This window comes from Conger conger, chromosome 4 (genome assembly GCF_963514075.1).
Source record: "Conger conger chromosome 4, fConCon1.1, whole genome shotgun sequence".
Classification (NCBI taxonomy): Eukaryota; Metazoa; Chordata; class Actinopteri; order Anguilliformes; family Congridae; genus Conger; species Conger conger.
Genome location: NC_083763.1, coordinates 22,132,028 through 22,149,077, shown reverse-complemented (window position 1 = coordinate 22,149,077; position 17,050 = coordinate 22,132,028). Strand labels below are relative to the sequence as shown.

Sequence of the window (17,050 nt, the reverse complement as noted above, 5' to 3'; positions counted from 1 at the left end):
TGAAATAAGAAAAAAATCAGTAACATAACGAGACAATGTCCTGCTGTAACCTGAAACAGCAGCACACCTTGTTCAGTAGAAGTATGCCTTGTGATCACAAAAAGTCCCAGCCTGATCAGATGCAATAACACACATATAAAACATGATATCAAATATGTGTAGGAATGAGAATGATTGACACAGGCATTGAAGACAATATATATTAATCTCTAAGGTTCACCATTAATGGAAAATGTCCTGATACTGTCCTTCTGCAATGTTCTAAGTTTAACTAAGTAGGTTTCACTCCATCCCAAAAGCAATACAATGGGAAAAGATTTTGGTAAACGCAAGCACTACAGATTATGTTGCCTCAAGAAATTAACCGTCTTCGTGGGGCCAAAGTCTTAATTGAAGAAAGGTCTCTCTTGTAGATCACATCACATAGCAAACAGTAAGAGGTTAACCTGTTCCTTAAAGCTGCTGCACCTCACAGCTTGCCTCCACGGTTTATAGGCCAGAAAAAAATGCCCTTATCTACATTTTTCAACCTGCCGCCCAATTTAGAACGTTCCAGGAGAAATTTGCATGTCAATCATCACTAAGGATGACGTTTAAAGAGCTGGTGAAGCACTAGTATGAAATCACAGAAATTAATGGCAAACACTCTGTGCTTTAATTTTCCTGCTTTCTTTGTTGAGAAAATCCCAAAATAGTTAAAGTAAATGACTCTGTATAATTAAGACTCTCATATCAAAAGATTAGACCATTTTGAAAAAAGGATTTTTTTATGGGTTCCTTTTTCCATTATAATAAGAGAGCACACAGCCAGCTTCAAGAAATGTTTGATTTTCTCAGATCAATATAGCACAACTGTATTTGCTTCTACATATTTTTTTTATACTTCTGAAAAAATATTTGAAGCACAATTATTCTTTGGCAAATACACGTCCTGAAATATATTCATAACCCAAATACATAATATTATTAAAAACTTCAAGTTTTGTTTTAGTAAGAAATAGCAGCTAGCTCTTGGTGTACATCAGTGTATATTCCTGGAACTCAGTATGACAATACATTGATCCTAATCTGAATCTAAATAAATAAATAAATTAACATCAGGTGATTCATTGGAACACCCAGTAAGACTGTTGTAATGTGGTAATTTGCGTTACTGTCACCTTCCTGTCAGTTTTTAGTCTGGCACTTCTCCTCTGACCTCTCTCATTAACAAGGTGTTTCTATCTGCAGAACTGCTGCTCACTGGATTTCTTTTATTTTTCGCACCATTCTCTGCAAACTCTAGAGATTGTTGTGTGTGAAAATCCAAGGAGATCAGCAGTTTCTGAGATATTCAAACCACACTGTCTGGCACCAACAATCATTCCACAATCAAAGTCACAAAGATTTATTTCCCATTCTGACATTTGTTCTGAAAAACACCATGACCATGTCTGCATGCTTTTATGCATTTACTTGCTGCCACATGATTGACTGATTAAAGGTCTACCAAATAAAGTGCTCAGTAAGTGTCTATATATATACACAGAAATGTACAGTAAGCCAGTCACATGACAAACTGCTGCAAATAAACACCATACAACAGATTTGAATCCCTGTTCTCTGAAAGAAGAAGTCCATATGCAGAAGCTAAGAAAAGAACATTAAGATGGCAAACTAAACTATTTCTTACAAACATGGTGAGTCCTGGAAGGCTAATTGCGCATTTTCAGACAAATCGAAAAAATATGAAACACCTTACTAAGCTCAGGCTCAATTCTCAGAAAGAATGAAAAATGCAGTTTTAACTTACAAACCTGCAGTGAATGTATAGTGAGCATTGGCAAACAGGAAGTCAAATTTTGATACAGTGAGCTGTGATACATAACTGAGCAGAATGCATGCTTTTTCTGAGAAGCCCCCAATGTGCAGCATCAGACTATTTAACAGATTTGTGTTCAAAAAAACACCAGTTGCACCAAAAACACTCACTCTGAAGTCAAATCACAAATTCTCTTGATGTATTTTCAGGACTTTATTGCTTCTTCTGAGTTGTGCTGTTCCACAATTATTTTCTCATCTACATTCGAAAATGTACAGTCACTGCAAGAAATGCTTCAGGGCAAAAATGTTTTAGGAAATTAAGAGCACCAACCGATTCCGATGAAGGCTGCTTCGTATCCTTCCTCCTTCAGAGAAGTTAGAGTCATCCCATCCAGGCCAAGCCCTTTCTCACACACGATCTGCAGAAGGACACATCACATGTATGCTTTACACTTTCATCAACATTTAGGTATATATAAACTACCTGAGAGTACTACAAAGGATATACATTTGATTTATTTGGTGTATTTTCAAATTAGGCTGTGATGAAGATAATATAAAGAACATCCTTGGGTGTCTCGGTGGCGCAGCCTGTAGAGCACTGACCACATGCTCATTGCGAGCCGCGACGTCGGCGGTTCGAATCCGACTGTCTGACATTTGTCGCATGTCTCCCCCTCTCTCTCGCTCCCATTCTTCCTGTCTCTCTATACTATATAATGTCCAATAAAGCTGAAAAAAGGCCTAAAAATATCTTTCCATGATTCAATACATATCACGATCTGGAGGTCAAAATAAAATGTAACCCAAAGGACATGGGTAGATGGGTTTTGAAAAAGGCTTTAAAACCAAGTCAGATATCACTGGAGAATTTTTAGTTTTCACACCCGCATGTTCAACAGATCAACAAGCATTAGACCAAATTATGGAAACACCATAGCAATGCATGAATATCAAGTAATTATTAAAGAACAGGGCTATCCGTCACCTTCCTTCTGAGAATGCTGTCACACAAGTTCTGAACTGTGTGTAGTGGGATATTGGACCAGTCCAGGAAAGAAAGCCTCCGGGTCTTTGAGGTGGTCTTCCATGGTCTACCAGATTATTTGATATTGTTGAACTCACCAGTACATTATTAAATGTACAGTTTCTTATTTGGTCCTCATGACAACAGTAATCCAAATGTAAATTCCACCACTACAATCAACTTCAGACCTTTTGTTAGCTTTGTGGTGCATGAACTATTGACGCAAACTACTCTGAAGTATTTAGCAACTATCCTGTTAAGTCCGTCTCTTCCTTTGGGCAATCTTTGCTTTGCAACCACTGCTCCCCCTTGCTTATGCAGTTTGTTTGGCTTACCGTATGTTACAATTTATTTTGTAGTATTTGACACCAAACTCAGAACTGAACATTGCTATTTCCACCCTGATTTGGAATGTCGAAGTATCTGCAAACACAGCCTCCTGAACCCTTTGCCGGGAGATTAACTAATGGAATTAATTAATGTAGTTAATTTGTGGATTTAACTAATGTAGTTGTTAACATAAATGAATGATTTACAAACGCATTAATTAAGCATGAAATTAACTTTTCATTAGTTGATGTATTTCTTAACTCCTAACTAATGTATTAGCTACATGAATATTTATACATTCGCAAACCATAGGATAAACATATAATTAGTTAAGCATTAACAGATACGTTGACTCGTTTTCTCATTCCAAGATGGAGTTGTTAGCATGTATTCATGATTTACAAATACATTAAATACTTTCATAATTTACAAATACAGCTTAACTTTTCAGTAGTTCGATGGTTAACAACTACTTTAGTTCATGCCAATGTAACCTCATTGTAAAGTGTTACCCTTCCGATTATGACTTCCAATAACCAAAGGCTCTTGGCCCCTATTCCAGATGGCAATTATAAATGTAGCACTTGTGCGAAATGCAATAGTACCACTAAGAATTGATTTTTAAGACATCTTAATTCAGGCAAAGAGATACCAGTAAAAGGTGTCATTTCCTGAAACACAAAAGGGGCAATTTATTTGATCCAATGTCCTTGCTCAAAAGCCTATGTCGGTAAAACAACGACACAACTTAAGCAAAGAATAGCTGAACATAAAAGCTCAATAAGATGTCAGGACATAGATTATCCAGTAGCAGCTCACTTTATGGATGCCAATCATCCAATCTCATTCTTCAGATATACTGGGATGGAGAAAGCGTGTCTTCCCAGGAGGGGAGGAGACATTGATACCTTTTTATTACAAAGGGAGACCTATTGGATTTTGGAAATGAGAACACTGACCCCCAATGGGTTAAAAATTGACCTTGATCTTCAACCATTTCTCTTATTATTTGATACATGTTGTTTGCCTATATTATTTGAATAAGTGAAATGCTGAATTAACAATGGCATAGCAACATTAAATATATTATAAATACTGTTCATTTTAAAATCTGAGTTAATTACGATCATGGATGCACTCAGTATAGCCTACTGCAACATTTATATGTTGCAAGAAACATATTTTTTAATGATCCTTTTAACATGCACAGTAGTCGGAATGCTCAGATCTCTAAAAATGTATTGGCTACTTTATTTAGCCTGTATATTTGTGGTTTATTCAGTGGTATATTATTCAGTATGTTATCTGTTAACGTAGATAATGGTTTGAACAGGTGCTTCGTGGTCACAGGTTACCCCCATTACCAATCACCTGCACTTTATATACAGTATATGATCCAGCATTCAGCCCTTAGCATTTGCACATCATACACCATGAAGAATACACTGTGTGTTGAAACATTGTTTAAAAATACATTTAAAAAATAACTTGGGAGCAAAGGTAATAGAGAACGACTATCCTTCTCTTTTTATGATAGCTCTCTGTTAGTCAGCAGTTTGCTATATTTTTCTGGGTGTGCAACCTCTTTCCCTATCAATTACAGTGTGTTCCTCGCTAAAGCAATTAATTTAGCAGTTTTTGTGACTGATGCATCTTCAGTTCCGTCCCTGTCTCTATGGCATCTTTGGAACCTTATGTTCCTTTGGAAACTCACACACAAAGACCACAATCACAAGTGCTGACGCATACTGTAACTGGCATTCAACTTAAAATGTGCAGCTTCCTTTCTATGTATGAATTAGTTGCAAAGTTTGTCATGTTTCTAATATTTTTTCTAGTCTCTGTATATGACATGATAATACACATATAAACATACACAAGTGTATTACGCACACACAAGCTCACATGCAGATGCACACACCAACACACAAACACACACACAAGAAACAACAGAAGAGACAATAAATATTTGAAGAGTACTAAACTTCTTTAAGCAGTGTTTCTATAATGTGTGCCAGTAATGTGTGTATCCATATGTGAAAGAGTGTACATATACAGTATGTACATATGTGTATGTATATATGTATACACAGTTTACAATTTAAGAGAAATGAGCTAAGAATGTGGATTTACGTCTCCCACCTCCCCCTCTTCCACCAACTTCCAGAATTTCTTTCTTCCACAAAATTAATCAGGAGTGGGTATGCTAGATGAGGACTATCGATTGCCCTTTCTCACCACGGTGGCATTCAGACAGCAGACAGACGAAGGCCTGGAGCCGGAGGACACGTCGCCGCCCGCTCGCCTAATGCAGCTTTTAATTGTTCTTTATTAATGCGGCTGACATTTGGCGGGTGATCTTTTCCCAGCCCCTGACGCCTCGTCCGTGGTTCCGTGATGCTCATTACCTGCACGCCCAGGTCCTTCATCAGGTCGATCTCAAACTGCACCACCTCGTACGGCAGCCGGAACTGGGGGATCTCAGCCGTGCTGCACAGACCGCCAAAAAACAACACTGAGCAGGACTTGCCCCCACGGAATACAAAGTTAGAGGTATAAAAAATAAAAAGAAAACAATGATTCCCCCCCCCCCACACTGATCCAGGACCCGTCCTCTCTTCTATTCCGTTTGATCTTTTTTGGAATGAAACATCTCCCCCAGCTAGAGCAAACTTAACTATTCTTATTCCTGTTCCCTGACGCTTGTGGGTTTTAAAACAAGGTTTGGACATTGCTACTGAGCTCCTGTGTGTGAGCTGTCTAACAAGAGACCCAATGGTGGCTTTGGGTAACTCTAAGCAGATAATAAAGGGATCTATGAAGGAACAGCGTGACCGACCAATTAGTCTTACTACTAGTTTTTACCTTCTAGAATATTGATCTGCTGTTACAGTATTCACACTACTGCTCCAAAGAAAATACTATGAGAAGGGCACTTTGAGCAATCTCTCCATGCAGAACATTGTATGTAGAACATTGTCGATATACAGCAGTTATAAGTCTCAAGTTAAAACTCAAGTTAAAATACATGCTTTACAATGGAGTGTGTACATACCATATTTTTAAAAACAGTATTTTCTTGCCAGTCGGAAAAATATACAAACTAAAGAAAGAACAAAACCCTGAGATGTGTTGTTACTCAAGCAGAATCTGCTATAATCTGTCATATAGAGCTCAATATATACAGTACTTTTATGGGATGGTAAAAGCAGCACAACAAACTGCAACATAATGTCTCAGAAACTCAAATATATAATTGATTTGGATTAAAATACTTTTCTACGCTTTACTGAGCTTGTTTGGTGTACCGGAACCTATTGAATACTCTCAAAAAAATGCAAACCCCACCTTCTGGTCCTCTGGGGTGTCTCAATAGATCAATCAAGCTCAGAAAAGTATCTAAATCCAAAACAATTAAGTATTTAACCGGAACTGTACATCTAAGGGTGTGGAGCAGGACAAGACTAAGAATCCAAATCCAGATAGCCTTACTCAAATCATGCACACATTGTTTTTAGTCGCTCTTCCCTTTGCAAGCTGAAACAAAATGGCGTCAGCAATTCAACTCAATCTCAAATTTCACTCATAATGAGTCGAGAAGGCTAGTTGAAAAACCACACCATCATTAAAACACAAGTGGTTCAAATCACAATGGTCCTTCACGTACTGCAGAACCTTCTGTGAGGGCACCACGATACAGTTCAAACCCTGCTCAGATAATCTCCACACCGACCTTTTATTTACCTCAATCCGCCAATGTACTTCTGCTTCTCAAAGATGGTGAGGTTGTCGTAGCCCAGGCGAGCCAGGAAGGAGGCGCAGCTGACGCTAGCTGGCCCGCACCCTATCAGGGCTATCTTCGTGTGGAAGCTCTCGGGCATCTCCTCGGCTGGCGGGAGCTCCGGATTTCTCGCCTGAGGAATCCCCATCTTGCTAAAAATCTAGAAAGAGCCGCGGATATAAAACGCACCATTGAATAATTATGATTTTTTAATGAGCAGGAAATTTCAGTAGGTAAATGAAGGGTAATGGGTAGGAAGAGTTTTCTTTTACTCTTATTGAGCATCTTATTGAGCGTAGTTGGAAAAGTCAACCGTGCACATTGTAGTTTTTTTTTTTTCAGGCATTGTCTTCCTGCTCTAAACCAAACCGAGTTACCATCTGGAAAAATCATTTTTATTTATGCAAATGTAGCCCGGCGTGTGTAACGTATTTGTACAGCGAAGTGTCAATCAAGCACATCCTTCATTAAAACACGAACAACGAATGGTATTATACGTAGGTATCCAGATGATTTCAGTAAATATCATATGGAATAAACTGAGCAAACGGCATCCTGATTAACACCCAGAACCGCAGCAGCCAGACCTTCCCCGGCACTCCCGAGGCCCACTATTTACCTGAAGCGCCCTCGAGCCAGTGATGTGATTAGAGACTCATAAGAAATACCATATTTCTCACTTACTTGAAAAAGGCAATGTCTTTATCTGACTAGAGGAGCAGTGGCGAATGGAGCCGGACTGTGATGGCCCTCTTCTAGGGTTATCTAATTATCACCCTGACAACCACCCTGACCTTTCAAATTTAAGGAAACAGGAGCTGCCACTAAGACAGGGATATATAATAAGTCACACTAGCAATGGACGGTGGGGAGGAATGGCTGCTTCTCTAATTATTCCTTTTAATTCTTAAAGAGGTAGTGAAGCTTGCTGAAGATCTTAAAAGGGTAAGGGAACGGGTAAAGGATGAAGAAGAGTTGCTAGGACTTGAAGAAACCACGCTGAGAAAATGTGTTATGTCCTAATGCTGCTTAGTAGCTTATTAAAATCTGCAGAAAAGCATTTTGGAGGGCCCGGTAAAATAAGGAATGAGGAACATTGAGGCTAGATGAGTGGTGGCTAGATTCCATACTGGGAAGAGCACTCCAGCAAGAATCTCTCAGAATCGGTATGAATATTTTATGTTAATAAATACAAATATTGTTAAGCAATAAGTAATTCTCTGTGAAAAGGAATTTTGCCATTTTGTTTGTTTGGAGTCAGGGTGTATAATACACACGCAATGTGCAAAACTTTCATTTATAAAATGTTTCTGGTATGTGGCCAAATATTTAATCCCTTTTTTTTTATGTCCCCTAAATTCTGGTTTAAGGCTTCAACAATGTCTTCCATAATGCAATAAAACCCTATTACTCTTTTATCGTGTTTTTAAATGGATTATCTAAATGAAGTATGAAGTAAGCTGAACTACAATATTAAATTAGGAATTTACCTCATTGCCCCTACTCAGACACACGCGTAAATAAAACAATTCATAATGTAGATTAACATAATATAAATGCTAAAGCCTGGAAATGAAAATTCAGGAAAGCACAAGCATTATTTAATGTTTTAACATTAATGAACACAGGATGTGAAGAAGCACTGAGATGATGAGGCAAGGAGTCAGACAACTGATGAATATGGACATCAAATTTCCCAGAGTTCATAGCGTTTTCTATAAAGAAGGAAAGTCATCATTAGGGCCAAAAATGCATCTTCAACACAAGGCACAAAAGGCTGCAGGTCAAAAACAGCAATCCAAGCCCACACGCTATCTTTGACATTTTCATTTAATTAGCAGTTACCATGGAACTAAGTAAAACCTACAACGGCAATGGCAAGAACAGAAACGCGATTACCTCAATGCCATACCATAAAAAAACACATGTAGTCTAAATCATTATTCAAGCAAGGAAGAAACCCACAGATGATCAAACAAAAACAGCATACAGCAGCTCAGAAACATGCAGCGGAACACAAAAGCCTGTCATTTGAGATAACGATTACAGCGCATGAAAAAGAAGGAAAAAAACATGAACATTTCCTTTATATCTAATGGCTACAAAGATATTCACATTGTTTAAATGATTTCTGTTTGTTCTTTTTGTGCCTTCCCTTTCAAATATGAAATTAAAATTCAATTCGGCATTAAATCCTGCATTTTACACATGAAAGATTTCTCTCTCATTTGGTTACCAATCAATAGCACTTGCTCCCCTGTGCTGAGACATCTAGATCTTCTACATATTTGACATCCAGAATAAGTCAAGTTTTTTTTTCCTCATTTTGTGTAAATGCCTGTTTCTAATGGAGAAGCTGGCATTTATCATGGCATGGCACTGGCTGTACAATAAAATAAGGGAGAATTATTACTTTAATGGTAAAGTCTGACAGACACCAACCCAGTGAATGCCATAACGAAAGCTTGCGAGGCACCATTATATATAACCCTGATATTAAAGAGTGCCACTCCATCAAGGGGTATGTAAACTTAACAGAGATGCGAGAAGTTACGACTGACAAACCAAACAGACATACGGGCGTGCGTTAGGGCCGGATGGCCAAACACACACATCCAATCGAACGGGTTCCGTCAATGAATATAGCGAACAAAAAAAAATGGAGATGAAAAAGGCCTGCTTTTGCAGCTTTGTATTTTAACTGCCGCCACCACTACTGCTGCTGTTCCTATGATTGCGAATGACATAGAAATTAAGCATAACCTAACAAACACACGCACACGTGCGCGCACGCCTTTTGCATTGCATATAAGTTCGATTAAACCTTGTCGTGACCCCGTGTATGCAGAGGTCCTGAAAGGCACCTCGCAGCAGGTGACCTCAGCGTGGCACCTACCTCGGTCGCAAACTGCTGCAGTCCTCCAATGTTAATGGGCCCCTCCTCTGAGGCAAACAGATTGCAGCCTCCCACGCAGAGGTCGGAGGTGGGACAAACCATGCCGCAAGTCAGGCCCAGGGGGTTGTCCGACAGGATGGCCTTTGCTGATCCATAGTAGTTCTGCAACATACAGTACAAACAGGTGATTAGACTGGAATACTGTATGCGGCCATACCTATGTGTATTGCGATTTAATGCATGTTCATGTCTGCGTGTGCCTGTGTGTGTGCGTGTCTGTTTTTCGTATTTGTGTGCTTGATTGTTTGTGTGCATGCATGCATAGGCGTACAGTATGTGGGAGAGAGATAAATATTATACGTAGGGGTGTGTATGCTTGCATCTGTTTACACGGTTCTATCTTTTTTAAAAAAAACAATAAAACAAAACAATAAAATTCACACAAATCAAGCTGTACGTGTAAGTGTAAGTGCTGGATTCATTTGTTATGTATGCATCTAACAGGTTTTTTATGTTTCCTTTAGACCCTGCAATCCTTAGTTAATTTCAATGTGGCAGCTCTTCATACAGTAGTTTATGATTCAAGTTTGAGTCCAAATTATACAAGCAAAGGGAAGTCTAAATTCAATGTGACTGCTTGTTTTTTGCTTCATAAATGGTTTATAAAAATAAAAATTATATCTGTTATTATATTTGTAATTAATTCAATAAGGTCAATTACAAGTCAAATGTTTTAGAAACATACTGCATACAGTATACCAGTCAGCCATTGCACTTGATATTAACGTAGCACTTACTATACTGTCTATACTGTATATGGATTTGGATTTGAGATCAAAAGATGAATATTTGGCAAAAGTACAGACTATCAGCTTTTATTTCATGGTATTTACATGTATATACAGAAATAACAGTTTATGAGGCGAGTCTCTGTTTAATAACATAGTATATTGGGTATATAGCATATTTGGTGACCTAGCCCATAAATGCAATTACTGCATCATGTCTATGACCCAATAACATAGACAAAACAATTTGTGTCTTGTTGGGCAAGTTTCAGGGGGCTTCTGTCTTCAGTCTCCTCTCGAGCAAATGAAATGCATGCTCGATTGGATTTAAATCCAATTACTGACACGACCAATCCAAACTTCTCCACTTTTTCCCCATTGATGAATGCTTCGGTTATGTCGGAAGTGTATTTGGGGTCATTGTCTTCCTGCAGGACGAAGTGCCGGTTGATGAGGCTGGAGGAATATCATTGTACATAGCCAGACATCATATGTCTGTACATTTCCAAATTCATCCTACTGCTGTCATCCTCCATTACATCATCAACAAAGACAAGTGAGCCTGTTCCAGAAGCAGCCAGACATGCCGAAACCATGGCACTAACCCCTCCATATTTCACAGATGAGGTGGTATGCTTTGAATCATGGACTATAAGGAAGGAAGGACCTTTCTGCACACTTTCAGCTTTACAACACTTCGGTAGAACTTTATTTTGGTCTAATTTTAAACTTTGTTTTAGGCTTGTGTCTTTATAAAATGTGGCATTTTGATTCTCGCTGCTGATGATAGGTTGGCATCTTGCAGTTTAGTCTATGATTTGGTTCTCAAAGTCTTGTGTGCAGTGGCTTGTGATATTTTAAGGCCTGCCCTCTGTTCTACGGGTTTTCTTCACAGCTCTTAGGATTTGTCTTCAATTGCAGTTGTCTTCCTCAGCCAACCTGTAGTGCTTATTTATTTTTCCAAGACTTTCCATGCTATCCTTCTTAATTAATTATTTTTTCCTCTTTGCTCACAGATTAGTTGCCGTGGCTCACTGGTTTGCAGGAAGGAAGCAGGGCAATCCTAGGAACTTCCGGTTAAGCAGGCACACACCTGAACTATGTTACGAATCAGTCCAAGAGTTTTATAAGGCATGCTTCTTTCCATAGTAGGTGGCTGAGACCAGGGAACCGCCATCCGAGAGAGCTGTGTGCGTGAGAGCTGTAAGCGAAGTGGAAAAGCTACCATTCGAGTTTTGGTTTACTTTGCCTTTATTATTTTAGTTTGTTATTTTTACCATGATCTTGTGAGGGTTGAAGGGAGAAGACTTTTTGTTTGTTTGTTTAGTGCCGTGCTCTCTCTTTCTCTCGCTCCCCATGGGAAATCAAAATAAATAAAATGACTGTGAAATCCACAATTTCCAGCTCGTCTGTCCTCTCAGGGGTGTGTCACGGCGTGTGACTGTTGTTTTTCCGCCATAAGTAGTTCTCGTGTCTTCATGATGGTGTATGCCTTCTGACTCCAAATGCTCCACAGATGAAAACAAAGTTTAAAACCACGACTAGGCACTCACTGCTCTTTTATGTGTGAAGAATCCATGCAAAATAAAACACCAGAGCAAGTTAACTTCTGCCAGTCATCCATACATTTTTTTCACAACTGAAAATGGGGGTAGTCAACACAAAACAGCTGTTTTTCGAAAATGTTAATGTAAATACCATGAAATAAACGTGGGGCGTCTGTACCGTTGTCTCATATTCATCTTTTGATCGCATATTCAAATGCTTTAAGTATACAGTATAGCAAAAATAACACATTTCACTTTACTGCGGGGCACTGTATTTTATCTTTAGAATCCTTACATTTCTGCATCTAGGGGGGTTTTCAGACCAAAAAGTTTAAAGTGTGACTAGGTAAATTAATGAAAGGAATAAAACTAACAATATTAATATTATATGATAAATATGCACAATGTTCGATATAAATGGTAAATGGTTGGCCTTTATCCAAAGCGCTGTACAATTGATGCTTCTCATTCACCCATTCATACACACACTCACACACCAACGGCGATTGGCTGCCATGCAAGGCACCGACCAGCTCGTCAGGAGCAAATGGGGGTTATGTGTCTTGCTCAGGGACACTTCGACACAGCCTGGGCGGGGGATCAAACCGGCAACCCTCCGACTGCCAGACGACTGCTCTTACTGCCTGAACCATGTCGCCCCTGATCTACAGATCCTCGGATATGTAAAGCAAAATAAGTGCTGAAACATTATTCTCAAAAGTCTTTTCACAGTTTTTAAATTGTAGTTGTCCATAGAAGCATTAGATCTGAACCTGAAGTGATTTTAGCGCTTTACGTCATCTATGTTCCCGATTTAACCATACCTTTAAATAGGAAAAAGTATGATAATTGTTGGAAGAGATTAAACACTTTTGAAAGTCTCAATTTCCCATTAGTTGTGTTGTACTTCATTAAAGTAGAACCATTAAGTCTTTCTAGCCATTTAATTAGGAAGTCTATATTTATAACCAGCACAACTTCTGCTCTTATGAACCTGTCAAAACAAAACTAAATGAAAACACATTTCAGGGAAGACAAAGCGAGATCTGACAGCATTACCGTTTTTCTTCATGTATCATAATCCCGTTGGTAGGAGAAATTGAATTTTGCTTATCTTAAAATAAAAAGAATTGGATTCTAACTCAAATCTGCAATATATGTGTGGTAATGAGTTTGAAGCTTGAAAAAGAATTAAAGACCCTTGATGGTTTTATAATGCTCCCCAGCATGGCAAATTAACAGTCATGAAGGAAATAGTAGCTCTGTAAGACGACTCTTTAATATCTCATTTTCAATTCTTCTCATTTTCAAACTCAATACAGAGGTGATCCAAATGTTTTACTGAAAGAAATAACTATTTTGTGTGATAAAATATTATATACCAATTCACAGAAAAAGAATAGCCTGGTCCATCAAAGATGTTAGAATTTGGAGTGATATTCCACAGAATTTCATTGTCTCCATTGTGTTATGTGCAACTTAATTATGCCTGCACTCCACTACATTATCAGAACATCAAGTTCAAATTGCAATAGTCAATTAACATTCAAGTTGTTCAAAGTTTCTTTTTTGTTTTATTGTATTATACTTTATTGACTGTATAATAAAGAACAGGATGTTCTTGCTGAAGTATTGTACTTCAGTTCATTCTGATGCTTACAGGAGCAAGTGACGTTCAGCCATTTAGGCATTCAACTGAATGAAGAAAAGGCCTTAATCACTGGACAGAGTCACGCTCCAGCATTAGCCTCATTTATCTTGGGAAAAGACACTGATATGTCAATGAAATAAGGTTTAAATAATGTAATCTTCAAAGAAACATAGCCCATTCTATCACGCCAATTCCGTTGTTTTCACCCTTATTTTGACATGTGCATCCACCATCTTTTTTAAATAAGGTTAAAACAGGCTATAATACTACTTTATTTTATTTTGTTTGCTGTTGGGTGAGGCATGCACATTATTCCTTATGATGTATGCAATGCTGAAGTTACAATTTGGAAACTATATTGGGGTCAGTTTGTATCATCATGATAGTGGAGGACATCCTTATGTCAAGCAAGTACATCAACAGTTTCATGATTTTTTTTTTTTTTTTTTTTTTTTTTTACTGAATCAGTCCTTGACTATGTTGCTAGGCTTATTTGTACATTATGAATTAATTATCCACATATTTAAAAAGTATATGACATATACAATATTATATTAATATTGTGTGAATAATGACACAAAACACAAGAGCACTTTGCTTTGAAGAATTATAAAGAGATCCTCTGAAAACAGAGGACAGCCAGGCCACTGAAAAGATAGGCAGGGAGAACCTATTCATTTCAATTTCACCTTTTTCTGTTCACTCAATGAAGAGACCATTCACATGAAAGACAGGTCTCCCGCATTTACAACACCGGAGTAACTGTGAAACGCATCCATTGAACTGAGTACACTTAAAATATAGCCCTTGCTTTCATACGATTGTAATTAAGTTAGCATTAAGAACAAACAGAAAAAAGAAAATCATACGATTTGAAGGGTCTATCAGTTTCAATATTGGCAGGTGAAGATCTCACACGTGATAAGATGAATAACTGACCTTGTTTGCAATGCTGGTGATGAAAGACTTTATGTCCAGGTTGGTCGGACAACTTTTCTGACAAGGAGCATCTGCACATTTCAGGCACCTATAAGATAAACAAATGATTGGACTGACGATGATAAAATAAAATTGAAAGAGGTCCTGCAGCTCTTTGTAATGATCTTCTGCAAATGGATTTAGATTTCCCTTGCACAGTCATTTCCCTTGCAATGGTAATTTTTAATTATATGTGAGCTTTTGCGTGTTCCGTGCTTCGAGATGAAGCTTAAGCAAATGACCATTTGACCTGAAAATGACCACAGCTGATAAATGTTCTGCAGCAAGAGATGATGATGAACACAGTACGGCATGGAAGCGAGGCAGCAGGTGCACCACCACCAGTTTTACAGAATCTTCAAGTGGTGGGAAACCTTCAAGTTCACGCTATACAGATGAGTATTCCCAGCATATTCTGTCCAAGCAGAGCATGTTTTTTTCCTCAGCAAGGAGCATTGTAAGTAAACATACCACTATAACCAAGCGGTAGAAAGAATCTCTAAAAGGATTAGGCTAATACAGGCTGCCAAAGTAGAACAGAACTGTTACGTGAAGTTTCGATGTCAACGTTTTCATGTCCATTTTGTTCTTGACATCATTCTAACAGAATGAGAATTTTGGTTTAAATGTAAGGTTAAGATACATGATCGATACTGTTTTTTATGTTTATGTTATAGTCTTGCTTTTTGTTTGCATTTATACAGTATAGCGCTTTTATCCAAAATGTTTTGCAATGAATGCTTCTCACTCACCCATACAAACACACGCCAACAGCGATAAGGCCGAGACCAGCTCGCCAGGAGCAATTGGGGGTTAGGGGTCTTGCTCAGGGACACTTCGACACACCCAGGGCGGGGGATCGAACAACAAACCTTCCAACTGCCAGACATGGCATGCATAACGGCAATGTGATAATTACACATCTTTTACAATAAATATTAGAATGTAATCAAAACTCTGTTTTTTTAAATACAATATTCAAATGTAATGTTTTGGTCCAGTTGACAGTCCTACAGCACAGTAGTGGGTATCTGGTTAATGTGTTTTCTGTCCTTGGCCTGAAATGGAATGCCATCACTCAAGACAAAGGGCTAGCTGATGTTTGCTATGCTGTGAGATGCATCTTCGGCAACTGCTACCAAAGAGTAATGCTGTTATAAATTCAGGTGACTACATAACAGCTAGAAGGCACCATATTGGTAGACAATGAAATACCCATTTTAAATAATAAATAGGATAATTTAGTGCAGGGTAATTAAATATTCATGTGGAATCAAAATGGATGCACCCTGTTTTGTTGGTCCATGTGATTGGCGCGTGACAAGCCAGTAGCAGGAGGGAGTCTACAGGCTGCACATTCACTTTCATTATTGAACAGGTTCAGCAAATAAACAGCTGTTGAAATGGCAGAAGTTAATGAGCCTGGGTGATAAAGTAACGCAATTTTAGGATTTTTTTTCCTTCTTCTTCTAACTACGTGAGATACGGGGAGATAAAGAGAGCGAAAGAGACCGAGACAGCAGGAGAGATACAGAAAGAGGAAGAGAGAGAGAACAGCACCCGCTACAGCCAGACTCCTATAATAATCCCATCGAGCAATTCTCTAAGCTCGGTGCAGACTAAAGTGCACGAGGCAGCCATTAATACCACTTATCACCCTGACAGCAGGGTAATTACAGCAGTGCCGTAGCCAGGTAGTCCCACTGAAACACCCGGCGCCAGGCAGGAATATGCACCGGCGAGATGTTTTATTAAACCTGGGTGGTTGATCATCAAGTGACATTAGTGTTGACCTATTTTTTTTATTTGACAATAAATTATCCTTTGCCCAAAGCATAATGGAGATTGCAATGTGGCTTTACCAAGGAAATGGCACAGCTGCGACACAATGGCTGGAGAATACAATGCAAAAAGTGCTCCGGAGATATTAAGCATGATCCTGTCTCTTCTCCGGCTCAGCGTGATTAATACTGTAGGGGGAAAAAAATCAAGGCGACGCACCGATGCCTCAGCACACACATACACGCACGTAAACACACACACGATGCGCACGCACACACACACCCACACACGTGTAAGTGCGCACACATACATTCACGTGAAAATACATACAAGCACATACTGTACGCAAACGTTCACTGCACACTGCCGATTTTGTTTTACATCATCGGTGCAGCTGTGTATGTATCTATAAACAATGCGTTCAAGACGCAGCTGTTGAATACGTATTCACTGAACATAAAACCGCA

At 38.7% G+C, this 17,050-nt stretch overlaps 1 protein-coding gene across 1 annotated transcript in view; it reads right to left on the bottom strand.

The window, feature by feature from the left end:
* Positions 1-17,050, bottom strand: part of dpyda.1 (dihydropyrimidine dehydrogenase a, tandem duplicate 1) — a 184,511-nt gene that overhangs the window by 115,986 nt on the left and 51,475 nt on the right. The window contains exons 4-8 of the mRNA XM_061238784.1: positions 14,763-14,850; positions 9,838-9,999; positions 6,905-7,101; positions 5,569-5,650; positions 2,135-2,222 (exon numbers count right to left, since the gene is read on the bottom strand). Coding sequence (XP_061094768.1) covers positions 2,135-2,222; positions 5,569-5,650; positions 6,905-7,101; positions 9,838-9,999; positions 14,763-14,850 — 617 coding nt within the window. The remainder of the gene's footprint in view (positions 1-2,134; positions 2,223-5,568; positions 5,651-6,904; positions 7,102-9,837; positions 10,000-14,762; positions 14,851-17,050) is intronic.